At 34.7% G+C, this 24,791-nt stretch overlaps 3 protein-coding genes across 3 annotated transcripts in view; 2 read left to right on the top strand and 1 right to left on the bottom strand.

The window, feature by feature from the left end:
• Positions 1-24,791, bottom strand: part of LOC141349198 (uncharacterized) — a 38,425-nt gene that overhangs the window by 6,376 nt on the left and 7,258 nt on the right. The gene's annotated exons all lie outside the window — the stretch shown is intronic.
• On the top strand, positions 1,228-12,941 carry LOC129445383 (uncharacterized). Its single transcript, XM_073860011.1, is given in 9 exon segments — positions 1,228-1,364; positions 1,501-1,833; positions 2,308-2,475; positions 3,013-3,105; positions 3,309-3,343; positions 3,465-3,468; positions 8,776-9,093; positions 12,178-12,224; positions 12,318-12,941. Coding segments are annotated over 9 exon segments (1,281 nt in total). The 5' UTR covers positions 1,228-1,303; the 3' UTR covers positions 12,540-12,941.
• Positions 16,358-21,841, top strand: LOC129445361 (uncharacterized). Its single transcript, XM_055206572.2, has 2 exons — positions 16,358-16,638; positions 18,685-21,841. The coding sequence occupies exons 1-2, from the start codon at positions 16,428-16,430 to the stop codon at positions 19,683-19,685; spliced, it is 1,212 nt and encodes a 403-aa protein (XP_055062547.2). The 5' UTR covers positions 16,358-16,427; the 3' UTR covers positions 19,686-21,841.

Genomic DNA, 24,791 nt, shown 5'->3' with positions numbered 1-24,791 from the left:
CATTAACACAAAGTTAACACAACCAGGAAAAAACTAGCAAGCAAAAAGTCAAGTGTCAAGAGACCAACTAAAACAAACACGAATCACAATAAGGGTGACTTAAAATGAAACATCAACATCTAAACCTAGTAAGTGAATTGAGTTTTCTACAGCAATATATTTACCGAACATTCAGAAATAATGTTTTATAAAATAATAAAATGCAATGTTTCTCTATCATTTACATAACAATCAAACAAGTCAATATAGTAAACAGCTGTTGTTTTAAACATTGTGTGAACATTAAAACATGACATTGTCATAACGTTTAAAAATGGTAAAATGTAACATTACTCTAACGTTCAGACAACAGAAACGTTCCTAGAACTTAAAAAAAACTAGCCGCTTTTAACGTTGGCAGAATGTTTTTGGGAACATTCGGGAACTTTCAGGGAACGTTCTTAGAACTTTTTATTTCTAGCTGGGTAACTGCACAAATTATGCCAGTCTTACTGGATTCCATAATAAACATTAAAAAACCAGTCCAAACTGTACATCTGTGTCCCTCGCAGTACGACTACTGAAGAAGTTTGTTTTAATCCGAATATGGGTATCAAATACTTTACCATTATGTTTATATTTACCATTTTGTTTTTATTGGTTTTATGTTTTTCTATATGGATATAACCAGTTACTTTACAATTATGTTTTTATGTTTTTCTATATGGAAAATTACCAGCATGCATTGCAGGGGTAGGAACAAAAGACCTACAGTCCCGCGAATGAGATCACCATGTTTTTCTATATGATATGAACCATATGTTTCTTCATGTTACAAACCCTTGGGAATAGGATTGCGTGCGAAGACAGGCTTAAATACTGTGGTACAGTGAAAAGATTTTGTCTGGTTAATAAAAGTCTATCTTTTGAAAATGAAACCTACGGCTTGAGTATTTTATTCTTAAAGAACCCAAAAAAGAAAACCACAACACTACCATTAGTTTTAGTGGTCGTAGACAAAAGAGCTCAAAGATGAGAATTTTATGTGCCCTATTATTAATAAATGTAAATTATGTCTAATAAGGGTTTGGTGAGTAATGCTTTATGTGAATGTATCTACACTGTGTTGTATGTGTGAGTGCTAAGTGTGCAATTACAGCTCATGTGAAATTTCACTTCCATATTTCTCTCCCTCACAGAGGAACTAAGTGTGCTTGTCACATTTAGCAGTTATACCTGCCAGAAACACACAGATGCTTATTAAAAGCTACAGAAGGTTTTTAAGAAAGATAAAGAAGAACAAAATCTACAAATAACATAGAAGATGATTGAATACAAGAGAAGGATGAAGATCATCTTGACTTTCACACTGCTGATGATTCCTGGTAAGAATCTGTTCATCTTCTCATCCAACAGTCAAATACTCATCAAACATCTTTATTTTAAGATCTTTCAATAGACTTTGTGTGTTATTAACATTTTAAAAATAAATCTCTCTTATTCAATATTTTCTGCTGTCAGGTGCTCTGAGCCTTAGTGTGATGGGACATCCAGGGGGCAAAGTCACCATCACATGTGAATATGACCAAAAATACACAACAAATCAAAAGTATTTTTGTAAAGGTCCGAAGCCTTCTATGTGGTCTGGGCAGTGTATTGATTGTATCAGGACTGATATTAAAGGGAGATGGAGTCAGGATGGAAGATTCTCTCTGTATGATGACACAGAAGCATCAGTCTTTATTGTTACCATCACTAATTTGTATACATACGATTCAGGAATATATCAGTGTGGAGTTCATCATTTTATCTTTGAGGATTCTTACACAGAAGTGAGGCTGACTGTTACAAAAGGTGAGTAACGCAGATGCTCTTAAATGTATGCTTAACAAGTAAATGGATAAATGTGAAACATTGAAGTTTTTTGTTTTACCTCATATGTAGATTATCTGTGAGCTTTGCATAAAAAGTAGTCCATTGCAACATAAAACAATTTGAGACAAACACTTCAGTTAGTATTACAGTATATTTATTTATGCATTATTGATTTACATTCTTAAATATTTAACATAACAACAGTGTAATAGTTTGCACTACGCAAGATTTTCATGAAATATGATTTACAATATTACACAGTGTTTTTCTCTTATTTAAAAGACTGTAAGAAAGTTTTAGCTTTCTGGGAAGCAGCAATTTGTGGTTTTGTTTCGGAGGAATCCAACCCAATGTGTTAATAACGTGTGAGACATCAGCAGCTTTGAAATGTTTAACATAAGAAGTGTGAGAAAACTCCCAAATCTCACCATCCCTCTGCTTTCTTCGTTTTAGAAAGAGCTAAACCTAAAGAGTCACTGCCATCATTTCCAACATTCATGCCACCATTACACCCATTAGATAAACCGGTACCAGATCGCTTCAGACCAGGACCACATCGTTTCGGACCAATTCCAGATTATTTAGGGCCGGTAACATCAGAACCTCCTGTAACAAGATCAGGTACACTCGTACTGTTGTTTGAAATTTAACATTTAGTTCTGTCTGTTCACAGAGATCAGATTAACTAATAAAACAACTGAAGCTGACTCGAACAATTCAAGTTTATAGTAGTGTGAACTTAAGCTATAAAAGCTATTTGGAGAAAGATTAAAATTACTCTGCAAACACATCTCAAACTCTTGACGTGCAATAATTAAAAACATCATGCAGCTCATCAATTCACAGATACCTCTTTGAAATAAAGCAACATGCAGCATAGCATCTATGTTTTATTTACTGTTTAATACTGTACATCAACAACAGCATCTGTTTAATAAATCTGGTTTCATTATATCATGTAAATGCATGTTATATTGCTGTAAGCTACTTTCTCAAAAAAAATATTAGTTAATAATAATTATTATTACTCATGGAATTTTGCAATGTATTTTTCTACAGCATCTTACTTTTTAAAGCAAAATAGTATGTAACTTTGAGATTTGGTAATTATTCTGTGTTACTTTTTTTGCTATAATTTTAAATGTCTGGTTATTTCAGGCTTTCCATACATCACAGTTTTGGCTGTGTTGCTGGTTGTTGCTGCGCTGCTGGTGCTGTTGATGATTCTCTGTAATAAATTTCAGGATTCTGGTAAAGCCTCATGCCTTTGCTTTAGACAAAATGTTACCACAGCTAAAACACACAGTTTTTATTTTTGTGTAATTTTTCTGCTGCATTTATAAATATAAATGTCTAATATCAAAACTTTACATATAACAGTGAATAATACAATATACATTAATATGTGATATGATGAGCACAACTGTGAAATTGCATTGATTATTTTTTGACAGTCAAAAAATGTTGTGATAGGCAAACAAATAATAAGGTTAGTACAATTCATGTGTTTGTTTTATCAATAATGATTTTATTGAAAAAATACTTTCCGACCTAAATGTTTTTTTTAAATAGAAGATCTCTAAAGCTGTATTTTCTCTTTATATTCTTAGGGATAAAGACACAGAAGATAATACTTCAATTACCCACAATCCTTTCAGATGCTACATTTATTCAAATGTTTAATAGCACACAAGCTCTCATGTTTCTTGCAATACACAGAGCTTAACACACAACTATTGTGTCTGTTGTAATGATATATAAACAATTTTGAACATCTTTACAGTCATTTATAAACCATTCACTAACTGCTTATTGTATCAATATATGAAAAATCGAATAGTATAGGGCAACACATATATGTGTGTGATGTACAGTTGTGTTAAAAAACATCAGTAACCTGATAAACCACTATTATTAGTAGTAGTAATATTTTTGCATTGCAAATGATTTACTAGAAAAACAATAAACCCATTGGTAATGATACGAGTTATGGACTCATTTATTACAAGTGGTGTGATCAAAATAAAAGCAGTGCAAAGTTTAATTAGAAAATTTGTTGATTCTGTGAACAAACAAGCTCCAAGTCATTTATTAAGAAAGAGGGGAAGCAAATGTTTCGCCCATTGGTATAAAATATATCTGTTGCTGAATTGGACCATTCCATCATCGCTCAGAGGAACAACACAATTTGATTTAAAAGTTGATTTGAGAGGGGAGAACATATAAAGTAATTCAGCAAAGCTTGGGTTGCTCAATTAAAATGAGCTCAGATGCTTTAAAACAGCAACAAAACCCAAAGCACATGGAAGAAAACAAGCAACTACAGTTAATACAGATGGAAGAATAGTCTGGGTGGCAAAGATTCAGCCTTTCATCACCTCTAGAAAGATCAAAGATTATCTAAAATAATGTGTAAGTACTGTGACAGTCAGAAGACGTCTGATTGAAGCTAAGCTGTTTGCAAGAAGCCCCTGTAAAGCAGAATTGTTAAAAAAAGGCATGAGCAGATTCACATCAACTGGCCCAAAGATAAATGACGTGACATTTTGTGGCCAGATGAGAGTAAAATTGTTCTGATCAGGTCTAGTGGTTATCAACAGAACCTGTAAAGACAGTTAAACATGGTGGTGCAAAAATCATGGTATTGGGATGTTTTACATACTACCATATTGGGTCTATTTATTGTATACAATGGAAGAAGGATCAGTTTGAATATATCAGAATAGTTGAAGAGATTATGTTGCACTTTGCAGAAGAGGAAATGCCCATAAAATTGGTGTTACAACAGAACAACAACCCCAAACACACAAGCAAGAGGGGAAATATTGGTTCCAGACAAAAAGGATTGAGGTTATAAAGCGGCCAACTTAATCCTCTGATCTTTACCCCATTGAAAACTTGTGGGGTACATTAAAAATGAAGTTTCTAAAGCAAAACCTAAAAATTGACAACTGTGGCTGAAATATCTGTTTCTAGGTGCATGCCAAAAGTATGTTGACTTGATTTGACACAGATTATCAACAACAATGGTTATGCAACTAAATATTAGTAATTCAATAGTTTAAAGTGAAGTTAAATCTTAAGAAATTTCTTCAGTTTTAAGTGTCTACAAAAAAATGTTGACACTGCTATTTTTTTAAACAGCTTAATATTAGTTTTCTTTGCTTCCCTTAAAAGAACAAGACAGACTTGATAAATTTTGTTTTGCTTTGATTTGGAATTGCACCTGTAATGCTTTTTCAATACATTTGAAATAAGAAAAACTATATAACATTTTTGCAGTTTATTAACTTTTATTAGTACACTGCTATTGTTTTGAACATAACTAAATGTGAAGTTGATTTTGTAGACAGATTTCTCATCAAGAAAATCTAAAAAACATCAATGACAAACAGGTGGTTTTGACACCTTTTTCTGTTCAAAAGTTTTCTAGTTTTTCTAGTTCATGGCAGAGATGCATAGGTACCCAGCCAACAGAAAAAAGTAATGCTGTGAAAGTGCTGGATCTCAAATACATTACTGACAAAAAATAAGCATTTGATTAGAAAATTAATTAGGTGATGATCTTTACCATTATGTACCAACCAGAATTACACCATTAACTTAGCATGTTCATAACAAATGTGGTGCATTAACACAAAGTTAACACAACCAGGGAAAAAACTAGCAGCAAAAAGTCAAGTGTCAAGAGTCCAACTAAAACAAACACTAATCACAATAATGGTGACTTAAAATGAAACAAACATCAACATCTAAACCTAGTAAGTGAATTGTGTTTTCTACAGCAATATATTTACTGAACATTCAGAAATAATGTTTTCTAAAATAATAAAATGCAATGTTTCTCTATCATTTACATAACAGTCAAACAAGTCAATATAATAAACAGTTGTTGTTTTAAACATTGTGTGAACATTAAAACATGACATTGTCATAACGTTTAAAAATGGTAAAATGTAACATTCCTCTAACGTTCAGACAACACAAAAACGTTCTTAGAACTTAAAGAAAACCTGGGGCCTCATTTATCAAACGTGCGTACGCACAGAAGTGTGCGTAAAGTGTGCGTAGGAACAGTTTTACGCAAAGTGTGGAATTTATCAAATTGCACTTATACGTAGAAATGTGTGTAAATATACGCACACCTCTGAGTATGCGTACGCAGAGCATCTAGTGGTAGAATAGCGATACTACATATAGGACCCTGTTCCAGTGAGTAAAGAAGTGTCTATTTTTTATCCACAGGTGTTAAAAATGATTAATGTCAGTATGGTAACAGCAAATAATTATAATGATTTATTTGTGATATGTATCTGTAACTGTGAAAGCTCTACATGTGACTTGTATAAATGAAGTCTCCGACAAATGCTTGACACAGTGCAATGGCTTATCTTGCGTTATTGGAAGACTTGGCAAATAATCCATTCCGCCGGTAGCGCGTTTTAAAAAATCGCGCCAATGATGCTGGTTATATGCTGCTGTCCAAGGTGGAAAGTTGTCTGTCCTCCTCCAGTTGCACTCGTTTCACGTCGGTGTGCTGTGACGCGTTTTTTTGCTGATAATTTAATGTCAACCACTTTTTTATTTCTGGAAGTGTTCTCTCCTCATATTCAACGGAATTAAACTCACTGGTAACATGTTCCCATGTAGATTTGTTTTTTGTTAGTCATTCCTCCCGCACTAAGTAAACCAAACAGGATGTGTTATTAGGATTTAACCTCATCCACCAGTAACTCAATTTCTGTGTCTGTAAAATTCCTCTTTTACGCTCTCTTTGTCATTATTGCGATGAGTGAAAAAGCACAACCACGTGACATATAACGGGAGGTGTTGTCACCATATATGGTTTATTCGAGGCGTTTCGGAATGCAAATGACTATGAACGTGCACGAGCATGGTGCTTAAGAACAAGTGGGATTTATCATCAAGGATTACTTACTGATGTGCGTACGAACCACGTGCGCACGTTTGATAAATCCCAATTTTTTTGTACTTAGGCACATTCTAAATTTCATTCGTAGGTACAAATATAGAACATTTTCTACGCAATGTTGATAAATGAGGCCCCTGGACACTTTTAACGTTGACAGAACGCTTTTGGGATCTTTGGGAACTTTCAGGGAATGTTCTTAGAACTTTTTTCTGTTAGCTGAGTAAGAGCTTGTTTTGCCTCAAAATGCACACAAGTAATGTTTTTAGCAAGGCATGTTTGTTAAAACTAGTTATATTTCCTAATTAAACTAAGGCCTAGTCCTGTCTTAAACTAATCCCTGTCCGGGAAACCACCACGGCATGTTCTGATATTAACTATTATAGTGGCCTATACCTTTCCCCATGATTTTAAGTGGTTTATTGTACATCACACATTGACTAAAGTGTCAGTTTAACTACAGAAAACTTTAGAAAGAGCTGAATAATAAACTACACACATGCAGATTAAACAGCATTAAGTTGAGTGTAGTGCAGTAAGAGTGCTGTCCACTAGAGGCGCTGTTTGACTGTGATGAATGCAGCGTTCAGTCACTGCTGATAGTGGGCGGGGCCAGTAAAGATGATTGAAACTGATAAGAGATGAATAAAGAGGAAGAAACTGAAGAGCAGTCAGATGTGTAGAGACACACAGAGAACATTCAACATCAAGAAGATCAACATCCTCAACTCACAATGAAGATCCTCCTCATCTTCACTTTCTTCATCATCTCAGGTCACAACTTTTCTCTTTCTGTCCTGCAGCACTCATCATGTCATCTGCTTACTAATGTCATCTGTAAGATTAAAAATATAGGAATTTAATACTTGGTCACACCTTGTCACAAACCTCTGTGCTCATAGTGATCAAAGACTATTTTCACAGCTGTTTATCCAATACAGTGGGGGTTAAAGGTGATCTTCTGATTGGTCAGTTTGAATGTATTATGTTGGGTTTGGTCAAGTACAGTGGGGGTTAAAGGTGATCTTCTGATTGGTCAATTTGAATGTATCAATTTAGGCTTGGTCACATGGTCAAGAGATAGAGGATAAAGGTCATTATTTTTATGAGCTCATGGCTTTTGCATTGGCCTTTTCCCTTTCCTTTTCTTCTTCACTGGGGTTCAGGCCATTAGTCCTAGGTTCCAGTTCTCTTTCTTCTAAACTTTCTTTCTTTTTCTGTTTTCTAGCTTATCAGGTAAAATCTCACATACATTGGAAACAGTCAATTGTTTGTATTTTTTACAAATTTCATTCATATATAGTGTAACCATTTCAATTGTAACTTTAAGTCAGTACTGTTATTAAACCTTTTCATTTACAAATCTGTTGTTTAGTTTTAATTTAGTGTTAATACTTAAACGCTCCATATTGCAATACAATATATTCGTACTCTAGCAACGCTCTCAGACATATTTTGTCCGAAACCCTGGAACGATTGCAGTTTTGTTCTCCTTCCGAAACCTGAGATCCCTTACACATCATACACTTATTTCATCTGACTCATTTATATAACTGTACAGACAAATGAAAGGACAAATTAGCTTTCTTACAGTATGAATCTGATTGACAGGTGCAGTAAGATGCTTCGATGTGATTGGATATTCTGGAGGAAGTGTTCTTGTTAATTCATGGACACCTTGGTGTAGCGACTGTTTTAAATATATGACTAAACAAAACCCACAAAGAAACATAATAAACTATAAGAAACACGATAAGTGGATTAATGAAGGAAGATTCACTCTGTATTTAACAATGATGGAAAACTGATGATCTACATCAAAGATCTGAATACAGAGGATTCTGTAAGTTACCGGATTGGCGTTGATGACCAATGGTACACTGATATGACTCTGAGAGTGAGAGAAGGTGAGTTATCTTAAACATCAGTGAAGTATCTGCTAATCATGTCAAAATTATGGTGAAATAAATGTCTACATATGTGATTGACAGATTCATGTTGTGCAGCGTCACAGACAGTGATGGTGAATAATAGAGAATATGCAGACTTCAGATGTCAATATTCACAAGATTATAAGACTAATGACAAGGTCATATTCAAGAAAGACAAAGTCTCCATTGTGATGATCTTCAGCACATGGAGGAAGAAAGAGAGATTCAGTATTTCTGATGACAGAAATAAAAACCTCTTCAGTGTGACAATAACTGATGTGAGATCAGAAGATGCAGGAGTTTATTTATGTGGAGTTTGGCTTCGCAGAGACTCCTACACTTATTCCATTATTACTGCTGTTCATCTCAACATTATGGGTGAGTAGAACAAGCTCTCAATAACATCTCATGTCAATTCACACAGTCTGTCTGTGTTTACTGCTGTAATATTTGATTCATTCAGATGAAATGAAGATGTGATATTTGTGATTGACAGGTCAAGTGGGTGTGGTCAAAGTGAACGGATACTCAGCGGGTCAAATCATCTTCAAGTGTCATCACCCTCAATACAAAAATAACCCAAAATATCTGTGTAAAGAATCAGATGGATGTTCTGAGAGGAAATCTCCATCAATTCAGGATCAATGGATGAAGAATGGAGATGTTTCTCTGTATGATGACACCACAGCAGGAGTCTTGATGGTGTATTTTAAAGATCTGAATGCTGGAGATTCTGGTACATACAGGTGTGGAGTGAATGTATCTCAATATACTGAGAGCTTCACTGAAATACAGATGGACATTAAACAGGGTGAGGAACTTGACATCATTTATTTCATTCATATAAATTTAAACAAGATTTTAATGTGTTTGTAATTTGGTTTCCAGCGCTGACACACTGGTGGGTGAATAAATCTGTTTATGTTGGTGATGAAGTCAATATTAGCTGTCAGATCCCAGAGGAACATCAAGTCAGTCCAAAACTCTTCTGCAAAGAGGATGAAAATCACATCTGTCAAAACATCAACACATCTAGGGCCCTATTTTAACGATCTAAGCGCATTGTCTAAAGCGCACAACGCAACGTCTAAATGGGCGTGTCCGAATCCACTTTTGCTAATTTAACGACGGGAAAAATGGGTTTTGCGCCGAACGCATGGTCGAAAAGGGTAGGTCCTATTGTAATGGGAGTATTTTGGGCGTAACGTGCAGTAAACCAATGAGAGACTCAGCTCTCATCCCCTTTAAAAGCAAGTTGCGCTGGCGCTATGTCTAATCCCTATTTAGATGACGGACTTTGTAAATTGAAAAACTAAGCGGAGGAAGAAGATCACCAGTTTAAGAATAATGTTAAATAATTGTGTTGTTTTTCACTTGTATTGAAATTGTTATTTTTTTTTTTATTAAAACCTTTAAAACCCGTTTTCTTTTAGTCATGGAAGTAAAAAGCAGGCTTGTAATTGCTTTAAATGTATGGTTATCCAATATCATCAAAACATAATTTACAAGTATCTAAGATAAGGTTTGTACTCTAAAAATACTTTATTTGTAACAAACAGGAGATAAAGAATTTACAAACGGCTCTCCGCACGTTTCAGCACTTTGGACAGCGTTTTTTTAGCAAAGAGTTTTTTTTAAGCATTACTTAAAATGTTTTTCATCTCACCATATCCACAGGTACATCATATACAATAAATCCGTGAGGTAGCATTAAAAAAACATTTAAAAACAGATGCATTTGTTTAAAGCAAAGCTTTTATTTACTTACCAGGCTGCAGGTGAAGCTGCTCTTTGCGCCTTAACGTCTCATAATAAGTCCTCAATTATGTCCAAGAGACTCAATAATGATATTTTACATTCAATCCTTTAATCTTTCATATTTAAAAGCATTTTTGTGCTGCTGGGCATTCATGTACTTTGTCATAAGCAAACCCGCGTTATCCTCCCGTTTATAGGCGCATTTTACTAATGCGCTCTTTAAATAACATAAAACACATTGCGCCATTGACTTTAGACTTTAGACCAGGTTTTTGTTGGTCAATGGCGTAGTCTATTTTAGTTGCCTCAAAATAGCAACGCGCCAACAATGCGCCTGAACACACCTCATTTTCAGACCAGAACGCCCATGGGCGCAAAAGGGGGCGCAAATGCATTTGCTATTTAAACAACGCGGCGCTAAACGTGAAGATTAGGGTGGAAACTAGCGAAAGACACTTGCGTCGCGCATTGCGCTGCATTGCGCCGGGTGTAAGATAGAGCCCCTAAAGTTAAACTGAATGATTTATCTCCTAAAAGTGTTTTTACTGTGACCATCAGTAATGTGACAGTGAGAGATGCTGGAGTTTACTGGTGTGGAGCAGAAACCACTGAGAGAGATTTAACTTTCATCTCTCTGACCACTAAAGTTCAACTCAATCTGATCAGTAAGTAAACACATGCTGTTCTAATACATTCATCTATATGTACTTTTCTTTCTAAGAGAATTCAATTTAATTTACTTTTTTATAATTAGAGAAATCGTCTAACTACAGCATGATGTAATCGGAGATATTATCATTTTATTAAATGTCTAAATATATTTTTCATGTTTTATGAGTCAATAGAAGTTGATAGAAGATAGTGGCTGTTTACATCAATTATAAATGACAGAGAAAAGAGAAAGCTCAGCTGTACGAATTCATCAGGGTTGAATCATCATCATGTCTACAAAACCTATTTCTACTAATGTTTTTATTTATCATTCTTTTAAAGCACTGAAGAGAGACAACGACAGAGAGGTGGAGAGAGAAGATGGTTTGTAGTCGGGAGATTGATTTGAAAGATTTTGTATTATTGTTTAGTATTTACAAATGAGTTTTTTTTCTGTAAGCATGCATTTTTGTGTATGTTTTCTAGCTTTCTCCATGATCATTATTGTGTGTGTTTGTTTGATTCTGCTGCTGATTGGAGGAATCACTCTGATTGTTTGTAAATTTTATCATAAGAAGACACCAGGGGCCTATACCATGAAGTCGGTTTAGTTGGTTAGCCAGCTTTGTTTAGGATTAGTTTGTGCAAATCCTGGGTTTTGGGTACCATGAAAATAGCTTGTACCAACAAGGCCTGAACATTGGCTTGGTTTTGTCAACCTGAAACTAATCCTGTAACCCTGAGTTTGTTTAACCATTTTCATGGTACGGGCCCCTGGTAATCCATACACACACACACACACACACACACACACACACACACACACACACACACACACACACACACACACACACACACACACACACACACACACACACACACACACACACACACACATACACACACATTTGAAATTTTAATTGTAATCAACTTGAATTTAGAATTAATTTCAACTTGTTATTTTTTATCTTGACTAGTTGCCGTAACTTAATAAATAAAGTTAAATTAATTTAAGTTATTTCTTCTTCATCTGGCTTGTTTTGTGTTAAATAGGAAACAGCTCAAGATCAGACGACACACAGAGAGATGAAAACAGATTGGTGAGTAACTGTGTTTTTGCTGTTATACACACAAGAGTTTCTGAAGTTTGTTTTTAATAGTTTGTCTCTGTATGTTTCTGTGTTTATTTTCAGTCGTTCTGTGCAGACAGTAGACATCATTCGCTCTCAGATCCTCATTTAGCTCCACTTTACTCTACTGCATAATTACCCACAATCCCCTCTGATGATCTGCTGTACGCTGCTGTCAGTTTCTACAAGTATGAAGATTCAGTCAGTGATGTTACAGACACCTTCAGTAAAGAGGAGATTTTAACCGACTACACCACTGTCAGTCGACACACAAGACTCGACTGATTCATATACAGAAGATCAAAACTGTATAATACATAATTCTTTACTGTTTAAAAGTGTTTCTTTACTGTAGTTTGGTAAAGATCATACAGATGTTTAGCAGTGCTGAAAAACTTTTTAAAAAAGCATTTTTACTCTGATCTTCTTTCATGTTTATAAAACAGCAAGTGTCACATTTAATGTGTGAAGAGTTTAAATTTAACTGATGGTGTGAATGAAAGAGGAACAAACCTTTGAATGACTCTTATAAAATACACTAAAAGTTTCAACTGCAAACACAAACAGACACTGCATCATTTAATACATACTTTATACATATGTATTATTTAATCTTTTTAAAATATCATCTTTTAAAAGACAGATAAACCTTTATTTACCCTTAATCAGTGTTTGGGGTCCTAGGGTACCCCAGCTAGAAATAAAAAGTTCTAAGAACGTTCCCTGAAAGTTCCCGAATGTTCCCAAAAACATTCTGCCAACGTTAAAAGCGGCTAGTTTTTTTTAAGTTCTAGGAACGTTTCTGTTGTCTGAACGTTAGAGTAATGTTACATTTTACCATTTTAAACGTTATGACAATGTCATGTTTTAATGTTCAAACAATGTCCAAAACAACAACTGTCTACTACATTGACTTGTTCAATTGCTATGCAAAGGATAGAGAAACATTGCATTCCACTATTTTATAAAACATTATTTCTGTATGCAGTAAATACATTGCTGTAGAAAACTCAACTCACTCACCAGGTCCAGATGCCGATGTTTGTTTCATTTTAAGTCACCCTTATTGTGATTAGCGTTTGCTTCAGTTGGTCTCTTGACACTTGACTTTTTGCTTGCTAGTTTTTTCCTGGTTGTGTTAACTTTGTGTTAATGCACCACATTTGTTATGAACATGCCAAGTTAATAGTGTTATTCTGTGATTGTTGGTACATAATGGTAAAGATCATCACCTAATTCATTTACTAATCCAAACTTTAATTTCTGTCAAAAATGTAAATGAGATCCAGCTCTTTCACAGCATTTTGTCATTAAGGAGTTTTAGAAACTTTGGACAAAAAATATCTGCTGTATAACTGGGATGCACAAACATCAAGAATCAGACTATGAATCTCAATCATGGTGACAATTAAATGAAAAACTTCATGCTGCAATGCATGCTGGGTATTAACAAATTACAAACCTCATTCAGGACTCCCAGCATGCACTGCGGCATGGATAAATAAGGATTTTTTTAACAATTTTAATTGTCACCATGGTTGAGATTCATAGTCTGATTCTTGATGTTTGTGCATCCCAACTATACAGCGGATATTTTTGTCCAAAGTTTCTAAAACTCCTTAATGACAAACTGCTGTGAAAAAGTTGGATCTAATATACAATATTGGCAGAAAATAAACTTTTGATTAGTAAATGAATTAGGTGATGATCTTTACCATTATGTACCAACGGCCACAGAAATACACTAGTAACTTTTCATGACAAATGTGGTGCATTACCACAAAGTTAACACAACCAGGAAAAAACTAGTAGGCAAAAAGTCAAGTGTCAATAGACCAACTAAAACAAACACGAATCACAATAAGGGTGACTTAAAATGAAACATCAACATCTAAACCTAGTAAGTGAATTGAGTTTTCTTCAGCAATATATTTACTGAACATTCAGAAATAATGTTTTATAAAATAATAAAATGCAATCATTCTCTATCATTTACATAACAATTAAACAAGTCTAATATAATAACAGCTGTTGTTTTGAACATTGTGTGAACATTGAAACATGACATTGTCATAACGTTTAAAAATGGTAAAATGTAACATTACTCTAACGTTCAGACAACAGAAACGTTCCTAGAACTTAAAAAAAAACTATCCGCTTTTAACGTTGGCAGAATGTTTTTGGGAACATTCGGGAACTTTCAGGGAACGTTCTTAGAACTTTTTATTTCTAGCTGGGACCCCACTGGACTTTTCCTTCATTTTTTAAATGTGATACCTTCATATCAGGGGCACGAAACTCTGTGACTTTTCCCAAATAATCTATCTAAACATGCACAAAAAACAGGCTTGATTTGGTTGTTCTAAAGGTGTGTAAAGAAATTACCGTTTAAGGTGTTTGGGGTCAAAATGACTCACATTGAAAATGAATGGGAAAATGAAAAAAAAACTTTTGTTCATTTTGTTTGTCAAAAAAATAAAAGTAAATCCATTATATATCTGAAAATGTCTACATATAAACCAAGGTCTGGTCCTGGAGCATAAATAAAATTGGAACAAACTTTCCATCTCACACACACACACTCGCACACACGCGCACGCCTAAAACTTTGATCTTTTAACACAAAGGCTTAATAAAAGAAAACAGAAATATCATCAGAAATCACAAAATCACATTAAAACTCAATGTGATGTTGACCTCTATAGAAGTGGTTCTCAAACTTTTTCGGCATGCAAAAAGTATGAAGACTCTGATGGGTTTTTAAGTTACGTCTTCTCACACTGGCCAAATTTAATCGGATTGAAGGTAAGACAATGCAGTTTACATTCACATTGCGGTTAAAATGTTTGTTTACATGTACATTCCAAACCGAACCAAACATCTGCGCAAGCACACACTCAGGGTTGCCAAATTTGCTTATCAAAACCATCCCAATGGACATTTAAAACGAGCCCAAAAGCATCCCAATGACTGTTCACAAACCCAATTACTAATTTAAAAAAATCCTTTCATCTTTAACCCGCATATTTTTTTTTGATTGATTAAGGTGTTTACATGAAGGCTTTTAATCCAATTGAAGTTTCTTTTCTTGTAAGGTAGTAAAGCTGATCTTACATCCCCCGCAGGTGAAGGGTTTCTGTTCTGTGTGTTTTCTTTCTAAATGGCTCTGTGAGCTCAATGTCTCTCCACCAGCGGTGATGCAGGAAATATGCAATATTCTCATTTGTTTCTTCCTGTTTAAATTGAATTGTGAATTGACTTTGAATTATAATCTTCCTACCTGGCTATTAAATTGTGTTTGGATTTATTCTGGATAGAAATAACTATGTAATAATTAAGTTGCACCTCTAAGGAGACTAATAAAATATGTTCAGAGATGAGCAAGAATAGGGCGACCTTCTGAGCATATGGTCCAAACTCTAGCAGCGGCCAAGCCTGGTTCGATTGTGATCGTGGGCCCGCATGATTATTAAATATTACTAAATGGCCGCTGTTTGAGTCCAAAGCGACACGTGTAGCCGAATGAAGGGATGTAATCCCAACTTAGTAGGGCGAAATCAGAATAAACAAACATCCACCCAAATTCTGTAATCGTTAAAAGTAATGATCAACCTGATTTGTATTAATTTTATCTTGTGGAGTCAGATAATTATACCTAAATTACATATGACAAAACGTCATCAATAAGCACCGAAAAAGACTGGACGCCTAGAATCCTTCATTTTTATTTATATTTTTGTTACTACCACACCATGAAGAAACATGAACCTCTTGTGTAATGAATGAGATGAATGAAGTGTTGAGTGTCTTCTCTCTCCAGTACAGCAGGAGGCGCTCTGCAGCTCTTTACTCTGCCCATAAACTCACTAAAGAAAGAAAGAAAGAGATCGCGTGCATGACAATGGAGTATTTATTGGGGAAATCAACTTATAAGTGTGTAGACTGCGTAATAACATTACTTAAAACTACTGGATTAATTGACAAACTATAAGGTTTTTTTTTTAGTTTTTTTTAATCTGCTGCTCACACTCCAGTCCAGTAGGTGGCGGTAATGCACCTTTAAGTTGGTTTGCCAACCGCCAATAAAACCGACGAAGAAGAAGAAAAGAGCTCGCGTGTGATGTGTTTGTGTATCCTGTATGTTCAGACAAACCCATCGACTGCACAAACATCATGATGAAGATCAAAACTGAACCTACAGAAATGATAACTGAACCTACAGAAGTAAAAACTGAACCTACAGAAATAAAAACTGAACCTACAGAAATAAAAACTGAACCTACAGAAATAAAAACCCAACCAACGGAAATAAAAACCGAACCAACGGAGATAAAAACGGAACCTATAGCAGAGGAAGATCACAATGAGGATTCTATTTCGTCAGGTATGTTTCCTCAAACATTGTAGTATTTTTTGTACCATTTTTAACTATCACGTGAGTTTTATTAAAGGTGTTTTTTAAGCCACTAACCAATAGACCAAAAAATGTAAGGACTAAAATCAAAAGGAGTTTGTTTAAGATATCTTTAATACTTATTGAGCAACAGACATGTAGTCTTTATAAAAGGACACACACATGTTTTTCTTATTTCAGAAGAAGTGTCGCCATATAATGCAACAAGGATTGTGAAGTCTTTGTACAAATAAAACTGTCCCTCTCTCTAAATGTGATTCTGCCTGTAAACCCACCTAATTTTCTGTTTTCTACATGAAATAAACCAACATGTAAAACCAACATGTGAAAATGTAACATTGATATCTTCAGGTCAGGTGAAATAAACTTTGATGTTCAATATCTTAGACTTTAGCTTGGTTTTCACTGGCAGGCAGGATGACTGACAAATAGTGGATTACTCACTTAGTAAATATTCGTGCATATAATTTAATATTTTGTTTTTAATCATTAGTTTATATTTATTCTAATAAAATATTAACAGAAATTATGAAAACAAAAAATGCTGGATTCCAAAATGTTTTATACCCTATTTGTAGGGTTGCAAAATTCCGGGAATTGTCAAGGCTGGAAACTTTCCGTGGGAATTCACAGGAATATATGGGAATTATTGAGAATAAACTGAATTTGAAAAAAATTGGAGAGTTGCCTATACCAGGAAACTTAAATGTATTTTTCAAACTTAAATTTATTTTTTCAAAACAACAAGATTTAATGCAATTTCAGATTCATTTCTATATTGCACATTTCTCGGGGTCATTGAGGCCACACCGCCTGCATGTACTTGCATTCTTCCATAACATGCACAGAAAATTTCTTGATGCCAATAAATCAGATATCTAAATACTAATACTAAGCACTATTTCATTTTAAATATATGAGGCTAGCTATCATAAAGCTAGCAGTAGCCGAGCTGTGATGCTCTTTCTTCTGCATTCTGTTTTCAGTTATCATACAAAATTACTGTACCACCCAAAAGTTAAACTTTCGACACATGACATTACTATGTTTAATGTTTTTTAAAAGAGTATCTTATGCTCATCAAGCCTGCATTTATTTGATCAAAAATCCTTCAGAAATCATTCATATTAGAATGAAATCACACAAATCCACAGCTTGATAAGCAAAAGTATCAGGAAATTTCAAATTACCTTGTATGCATGTCTGCCTTTGACCAAACTAAATGTTGTATATAATCAATGTTGGCGGTAATGCATTACAAGTAACTTGCATTACGTAATAATATTTTTCTGAAGTAACGAGTAAAGTAACGCATTACTTTATAAATGTACACATTAATATTTGAGTTCTTATAATTGAACGGCCCGTCGTCAATCATGTCTTACATATATTAACGTAGAATTGCGCACTCTATGTGTCGCGGCTGAGTGGAAACAGTTTAAATCAGAAACGGAGATGGCAGGCCAGAGATTTTTGCGACGAAAATATGCAATTTCTCAAGTGCAGAACTTTTCTGTCATAAAAAACACCGGCAAAGCCTGAAAGAGCTCAAGCCTCAGCCAAGTAAAAAAAAGTAACTTAAAAGTAATTTAAGCATTACTTTCCATGAGTAACAAAGTACCTAAGTAACGCAATTAGTTACTTTTTTGGGAGTAACTTAATATTCTTATGCATTACTTTTTAAAAGTAACTTTCCCTAACACTGTTTATGATAGAGTTATATACATTTTCCTAAATTTCCAAATATTTTTTGTAAATTCTTCCAATTTGGAATATTCTTAAAATTCCCCAGATAAAGTTCTCATGGAACGTATCTGAAATTTATCGGAAACTGTCCACCCTTTGCAACCTTAAGTATTTGATATGTTATAACACAGGCAGCTACCTGTATAATAACAGGACTGACTGTCTTTTGTCTCTGTATGAATATGTAGAAAAATAAACAGAATCTCAAGTCATCCTTTTTTGTGTAAATAAAAGTTAAAAGAGAATTTAATTATTTCATGTTTCTTTCAGATGTGAAGAGTGATTTATGTGTGGATGAAGAAATAACGTCCTCGACTCTTTCCTGCATCACCGGTGGAGAGACATTGAGCTCACAGAGACATTTAGAGAGACAACACACAGAACAGAAACTCTTCACCTGCACCAGATCTGAGATCAGCTTTACTACCTTACAAGAGAAGAAACTTCATTCAGAAGAGCACAGAGAGAGGAAGCAGCGGCACGAGAAGAGGCAGTTTCACTGTCAGCAGTGTGGGAAGAATTTTTTTACAACAACATCTAATATAAACAGACACATGAAGACACACAGTGATAAAAAGCCTTTTCACTGTACTGAATGTGGCAAATATTTCAGAACCAAACACAGTCTTGATGTTCATCAGAGAATTCACACAGAAGAGAAACCATACGAGTGTCCTCACTGTGAGAAGAGATTCAGCCACAAACCTGATTTGAACAAACATGTGTTTATACACACCAATGAGAGACCGTATCAGTGCAGTGAATGTGGAAAAACCTTTAGGTATTCATGTTCCTTAAAATTACACCAGAAAATTCACTCTGAAGAAAACCCTTATCAATGTTCACAGTGTGATAAAGGTTTTAGAAATAAATATCAGCTGATAGTCCATGAGGTAACTCACACTGGAGAGAAACCTCATCACTGTAATGTTTGTGGGAAGAGTTTCAGTCACAACTACATTTTAATGTCACACCACAAAACTCATATCGGTGAAAAACCTTACAAATGCTCTCAGTGTGGAAAGACGTTTACTCGATCAGGTTCCTTAAAAGTCCACGAGAGACTTCACACTGGAGAGAAACCTTATCAATGTGGTGTTTGTGGGAGGAGTTTTAATCAACGTGAACATTTAGTGAATCACCAGAAAACTCATACAGGTGAAAAACCTTACGTCTGCTCGATCTGTGGAGAGAAATTTGCTTATTCTGGAAGTTTTCGGAAACATCAGAAGAAACATACTGAAGAACAAACTACACTGAAATCATCATAGTGTCTCAATGTTTGGGAGTCAAACCCAGAATGCTTTAGAGGTCAACATCACATTGAGTTGTCATGTGGTTTAGTGTTGGAGTGAAGCCAGTGATGTATGATGATTCTTTTATTGAAGCCTTTGTGTTAAGAGATCAAAGGATTTGGCTTTGATTTCCTAAAAACACAGAGTGGTGCACAAACTGTTGCTGTTTGGCTTTGGCTCTATCATTCAAAAAATATTTAAGTTGGATTAATAATTTTTTTACACAATGAACACACACATCTCTACTACAAATGAAGACTTAAGGTTTGTTTGTGGGACATACCGTTAACGTACAATTACACCGAAAGTGACAGGAGTCACTGACAAAACATAGAAACTTTAACAGTAAGAGGAAAAAGACCAAAAGCACAGATTGTTCTACCCTGTATAAATATGTAAAGTTGCCATGTTACAATTAACTTCGCATTAGTTTATGCCGCGCCTCACCCCTAGACCTTAAAGGGGTCATATTATGAGATTTTACATTTAAGATGTATAATAAATCTTTGGTGTCCCCAGAGTGTGTATGTAAAGTTTTAGCTCAAAATACTCCACAGCTAATTTAATATAGCATGTTAAAAAATTGCTGTTATAAAACAGCCCGTTCTGGTTCTTCATTCTGATTGGTTAAAGCCGTGATAAAATACCCCGGTAACCCCACGGTTCAGTCCGCATTACATAAGTATCATTGCGCCATTGTTGCTACATACTGATTTATGAAAATAAACACAACAGTCTTTAATCATATTTTTATTTTTTCTACAATTGCAAAATTAATGGCGACATCCAGATAAATGTTGAGTCATCTCGTCAATAAAGAGAAAAGTTCCCTGAGGAGTTTCAACCTCAAATTCATATCTCTGCTTTTATCCACTAGGTGGCGATCTTGCCCAACTTGAACACTGACACATTCACTTAACACTAAAAATTCTGCGTAAGTTCTGAATCTGATCTCTAACAAAAGTTCTTCACAAAAATGTAATTATCTCAGCTTTTAGCTGAAAAATTGAGAGGTGATAAGAGAACAAATGAAGGTAGGATAAAACTTTTTTTTTGAAAGCAGAGGGTCTGTTCTTTCATTTGATATATTTTATGTTTATTTAAAGAAGATAATTGTCCTGGAAGGCATTAAACTAAAAAACGCTGACGGGGAAAGAGTTAAGCATGCTTCCAATCATATTTGATCATCACTTAAACAGTTGCACGATATAAATGTTAATGTATAAATTAGATGATTTATAAAATAAACACCACAGTCTTAAATCATATTTTCATTGTGTCTTTGCTGCGTCTGTGTTGATTGGGAACTGCGCTCTGTTGCAGCCACACTAGATTCTGAGGAACTTCTTTGTTTGGTGGAAGAGTAATATTTGTACTAATATAATTACAACTTATTTGTGTTTTATTTTATAAAATCCTGCTATGCATATGAAGGAAACGTTAAAAGCAATAGGCCCCGCAAAGCAGTGGGGTTACAGTGCATCTTGCCTAACAATGCCCCTTAGCTGTTATAAAATGCACTGGTAACCCACTGCTTTGCGGGGCCTATTGCTTTAATTTGTTTAAAATGCAAATGAGCGGTGATGAAATGCAAACGCTGATCACAATGATGAAGGTTGTTTGTCTCTTTTTCTCTGCACTAAATGGCAATGTTGTCGTTGAATAGTGCAGATAAAGGGGGCAGTATTATTGTCCCACCAAACATGAGACGTCTCCCCGACGTGCAGATCATGTCTATATTAGGTCGGTTGGTCCAGGCCCTTATCTGTATGTCTATACAACGTGCAGATCTGGTACAGTATCTGGACGTCTGACTATGACCCCTCTTAGACGTCAGGTAGACATCCAAAAGGGGTTCGGAAAATCAATACAAAAACATTTTATACAAATGTGGTCTATGAGTTCTGAGTCAAAAAACATAAACATCACTTGTATTTTTGTAGAAAAAATTTGTTAAGCTGATAAAATAATGTAATCTTTATATATGAATGAGTGTTCAAAAACATAGCACTGCTCATAGATAAAGTTCCACCTTAAATGCTCTCTCTCTCTCTCTCTCTCTCTCTCTCTCTCTCTCTCTCTCTCTCTCTCTCTCTCTCTCTCTCTCTCTCTCTCTCTCTCTCTCTCTCTCTCTCTGTTGTTGATAATGAATTGTTTTTTACTTTTCTGGAGTAAGAATGCGCATCATGTGATTTTAAATTGAATTATGGTAATGTAGTGCTGTAACCCTAGAAATTGTTAATAAAGTGTTGTAAAAATCAAAATCTCTCTCTCTCTCTCTCTCTCTCTCTCTCTCTCTCTCTCTCTCTCTAATTAACAGAGATGTATATGCTGACGTTTTATTGAAAATGTTTCGTCACCATAATGACGATCAGTGATTCCTTTAGTTGGCTAGTTTGACTCTTTGACTTTATAGTAGTGTTTGATCTTTGTAAGAGTGTTTGCTAAAGCATGTTATTTGCTGGAAAGAAAATTTATTATAAACAAAACTCACATGTGGGTCTTACAACTTCATTCAAAGTTTACCAAGAGTAATACCACATATGTAAAGTCTGTAAATTCATTTTGTAAACCATGTAGTATTGTCTCAATTTCTCAGTTGATTTGAGGTGTCACATCCAACTTATTATTTAGGTTCATACCACCACTGGGAAGCACTTATATACAATTAGAAGTCCGGATTTCGTTGTCGCATGTGCAGACATCGGGAATCGGCCCATGAATCACAACGGTGGTGACACTCTCTGGACTCATGAGTTTTATAATACGCTGGTGCAATGCATTGCAACATTTAGAAAACTCACCATCGTTGTGATTCATGGGCTGATTCTTGATGTCTGCATCTGTGTCAAAAAGTCTAGACTTTAGATTTTTGATTACAGCCACGAGGTTTCATTTTCAGTTATAGTAGGCAGCAGTATGCACCGAAGTATGTTCATTGCAGCTCCAAACAAAACTGAGATAGAGGTTTACTTCTAAACTAAATTTATGATGCCTTAGCTGTGTTGTTAGTTCAGTTATGTTATATTATATCATCACTTCTGACCATCAATGTAATTAATGTGAAGCCACAAGTAAGTTGCATTGGTAACCAACACTTGGTGCAATAATAATGTGTTTTTAAAAAAACCCATCATAAAGCACACACACTACAATATAAAAACAAAGAGTCAAACTACCCAACTAAAGGAAACACTGATCACCATGATGGTGACAAAACATGTTCAATAAAACATCAGAATCTTGTAAATTCTCAAAAGAGCATGTAGAAATGACAAAAAATAGAGTGAATTTGGTTTGTTTAGTCAGTATGGTCCTACTTCAAAACAATGCTTTGTTAAAACAACTTTGTAATGGTGATGACATTGTTCACTTCACTTCAATTATTGAACGATAGAGAGAGAGAGAGAGAGAGAGAGAGAGAGAGAGAGAGTAAGAAATAGAGAGAGCACAAGAGAGAGAGAGAGAGAGCAAGATTGCAGATGCAGACAGTTAAGGTGGAACTGGTATATTTGGGAATTATCTATAAGCAAATTTTTTTAACATTTATTCATATATAAAGATTATATATATACACATATAATGTCTAAATAGGCCACATTTTAAATAGTTTTACTTTGTGTGGAGGTCCCCTTGACATCAATCTTGGATGTTCAGAACAGGTCATAAAAAGACGTCATAAAAACTTTCATTCTGGCTCCTCATGGGACGTCGAAATGACGTCTTTTTAAGACGCTTTGCTCAGTGGGGTAATTCACTTTGCTACTTACCTCACAAAACAGGCAAAATCTGAACGACCTAATTTTTCACATGCTTGCAGAAAATGGCTTACCCAAAGTTACCGGGTTGATCTTTATTACATTTTCTAGGTTAATAGAAGCACTGGGGACCCAATTATAGCACTTAAACATGGAAAAAATCTTCACGCTATGACCCCTTTAAATGCAATGTAAGTTACTATGGATAAAAGTGTCTGCCCAATAAATAAATATGATAGATCTGAGCGGAAACATACATTTGCGTTTTATTACATTATTTCATTTATCGTTAGTTATATTACTCATTTTTTAATCATTTTATCACTTATTTTTATTATTCTTTTTATATTGCAGTTATTTTATTCAATCTAGTTATTCTATACTACATTACGTTTCTTGATATTTAAATCTTATGTTGGTGCTGTATTGTCCTTTAATGCTGATTTGAGTCTCCAATGGTTTCCATCTCAAGGTTTTTATTAACGTCATGAGAATGTTGTAAAACAGTAAATGTACCCTGTGTTTGGTACAATAACACCTAAATCTGCTTCTAGTCAGAAGTTTATCTGACAATCATTAAGAACACAAATAAGATTATTCAATGAAGGATCTTTATTTTATTCAACATCACTGTTAGCTGTTAAGTTTTTCATCTCTGCATCTGTATCTTGTGATTGATTTTAAGTATTAGCTCAGAGTTGATGTTACAGTACAGATTTAGTAAGAGAAAGAGAGACAGAACAGTTCATGAATGCTTTTCATTTGAAAGTTCTCATTTGAAAGCTGACACTTCGATGTTTATTGTAAAGTCAAAATAAACTGATAAAAATGGGTTAACTTTTCTACCTTTACGAAACCTAAATGAAATGACTTGAAATGGTGTGGTGAAGGGATTATGTGTTCTGTCCTTCCTTAACGCTTCTAAAAGAACCATTCAATTTATTAGTTTAAATGTATATCTTTGAACTGTGAATGTTCCAATATGACTCTAAATGAATTAATTTAGTAAATAATTACAATTGTCTGTTGATCATAATTTAGATATGTTATTATTTATAAATTCTCGTAATCGTAGTTATTCGTCCATTGGGGACCCGATATCATACGTCGGCCATATCTTATTATGGACACAAAATTGTCAGTCTGAGCTAGTCAGAGGTTGTCGGGTAAAACTAATACTTTGTTTAGACCTTTGTTTAGATCATAAAAATAGTTACTTTAGTCATGATCATGCAACTTGCTAAGTAAGGTGATAGACATAAATCAGGGAGCCCTGGTGAATGTGCCCCAAGCTCCAATCACCTTTAAAACTTCCTTTATATCC

Source organism: Misgurnus anguillicaudatus, chromosome 3 (genome assembly GCF_027580225.2).
Source record: "Misgurnus anguillicaudatus chromosome 3, ASM2758022v2, whole genome shotgun sequence".
NCBI lineage: Eukaryota > Metazoa > Chordata > Actinopteri > Cypriniformes > Cobitidae > Misgurnus > Misgurnus anguillicaudatus.
This window is presented reverse-complemented; position numbering and strand designations above follow the sequence as displayed.

Coding starts and splice junctions, on each gene's coding strand:
- LOC129445361 (XM_055206572.2), top strand. CDS start 16,428: ATGATGAAGATCAAAACTGAACCTACAGAAATGATAACTGAACCTACA. Junction 16,639..18,684: donor TGAGGATTCTATTTCGTCAG/GTATGTTTCCTC, acceptor TGTTTCTTTCAG/ATGTGAAGAGTGATTTATGT.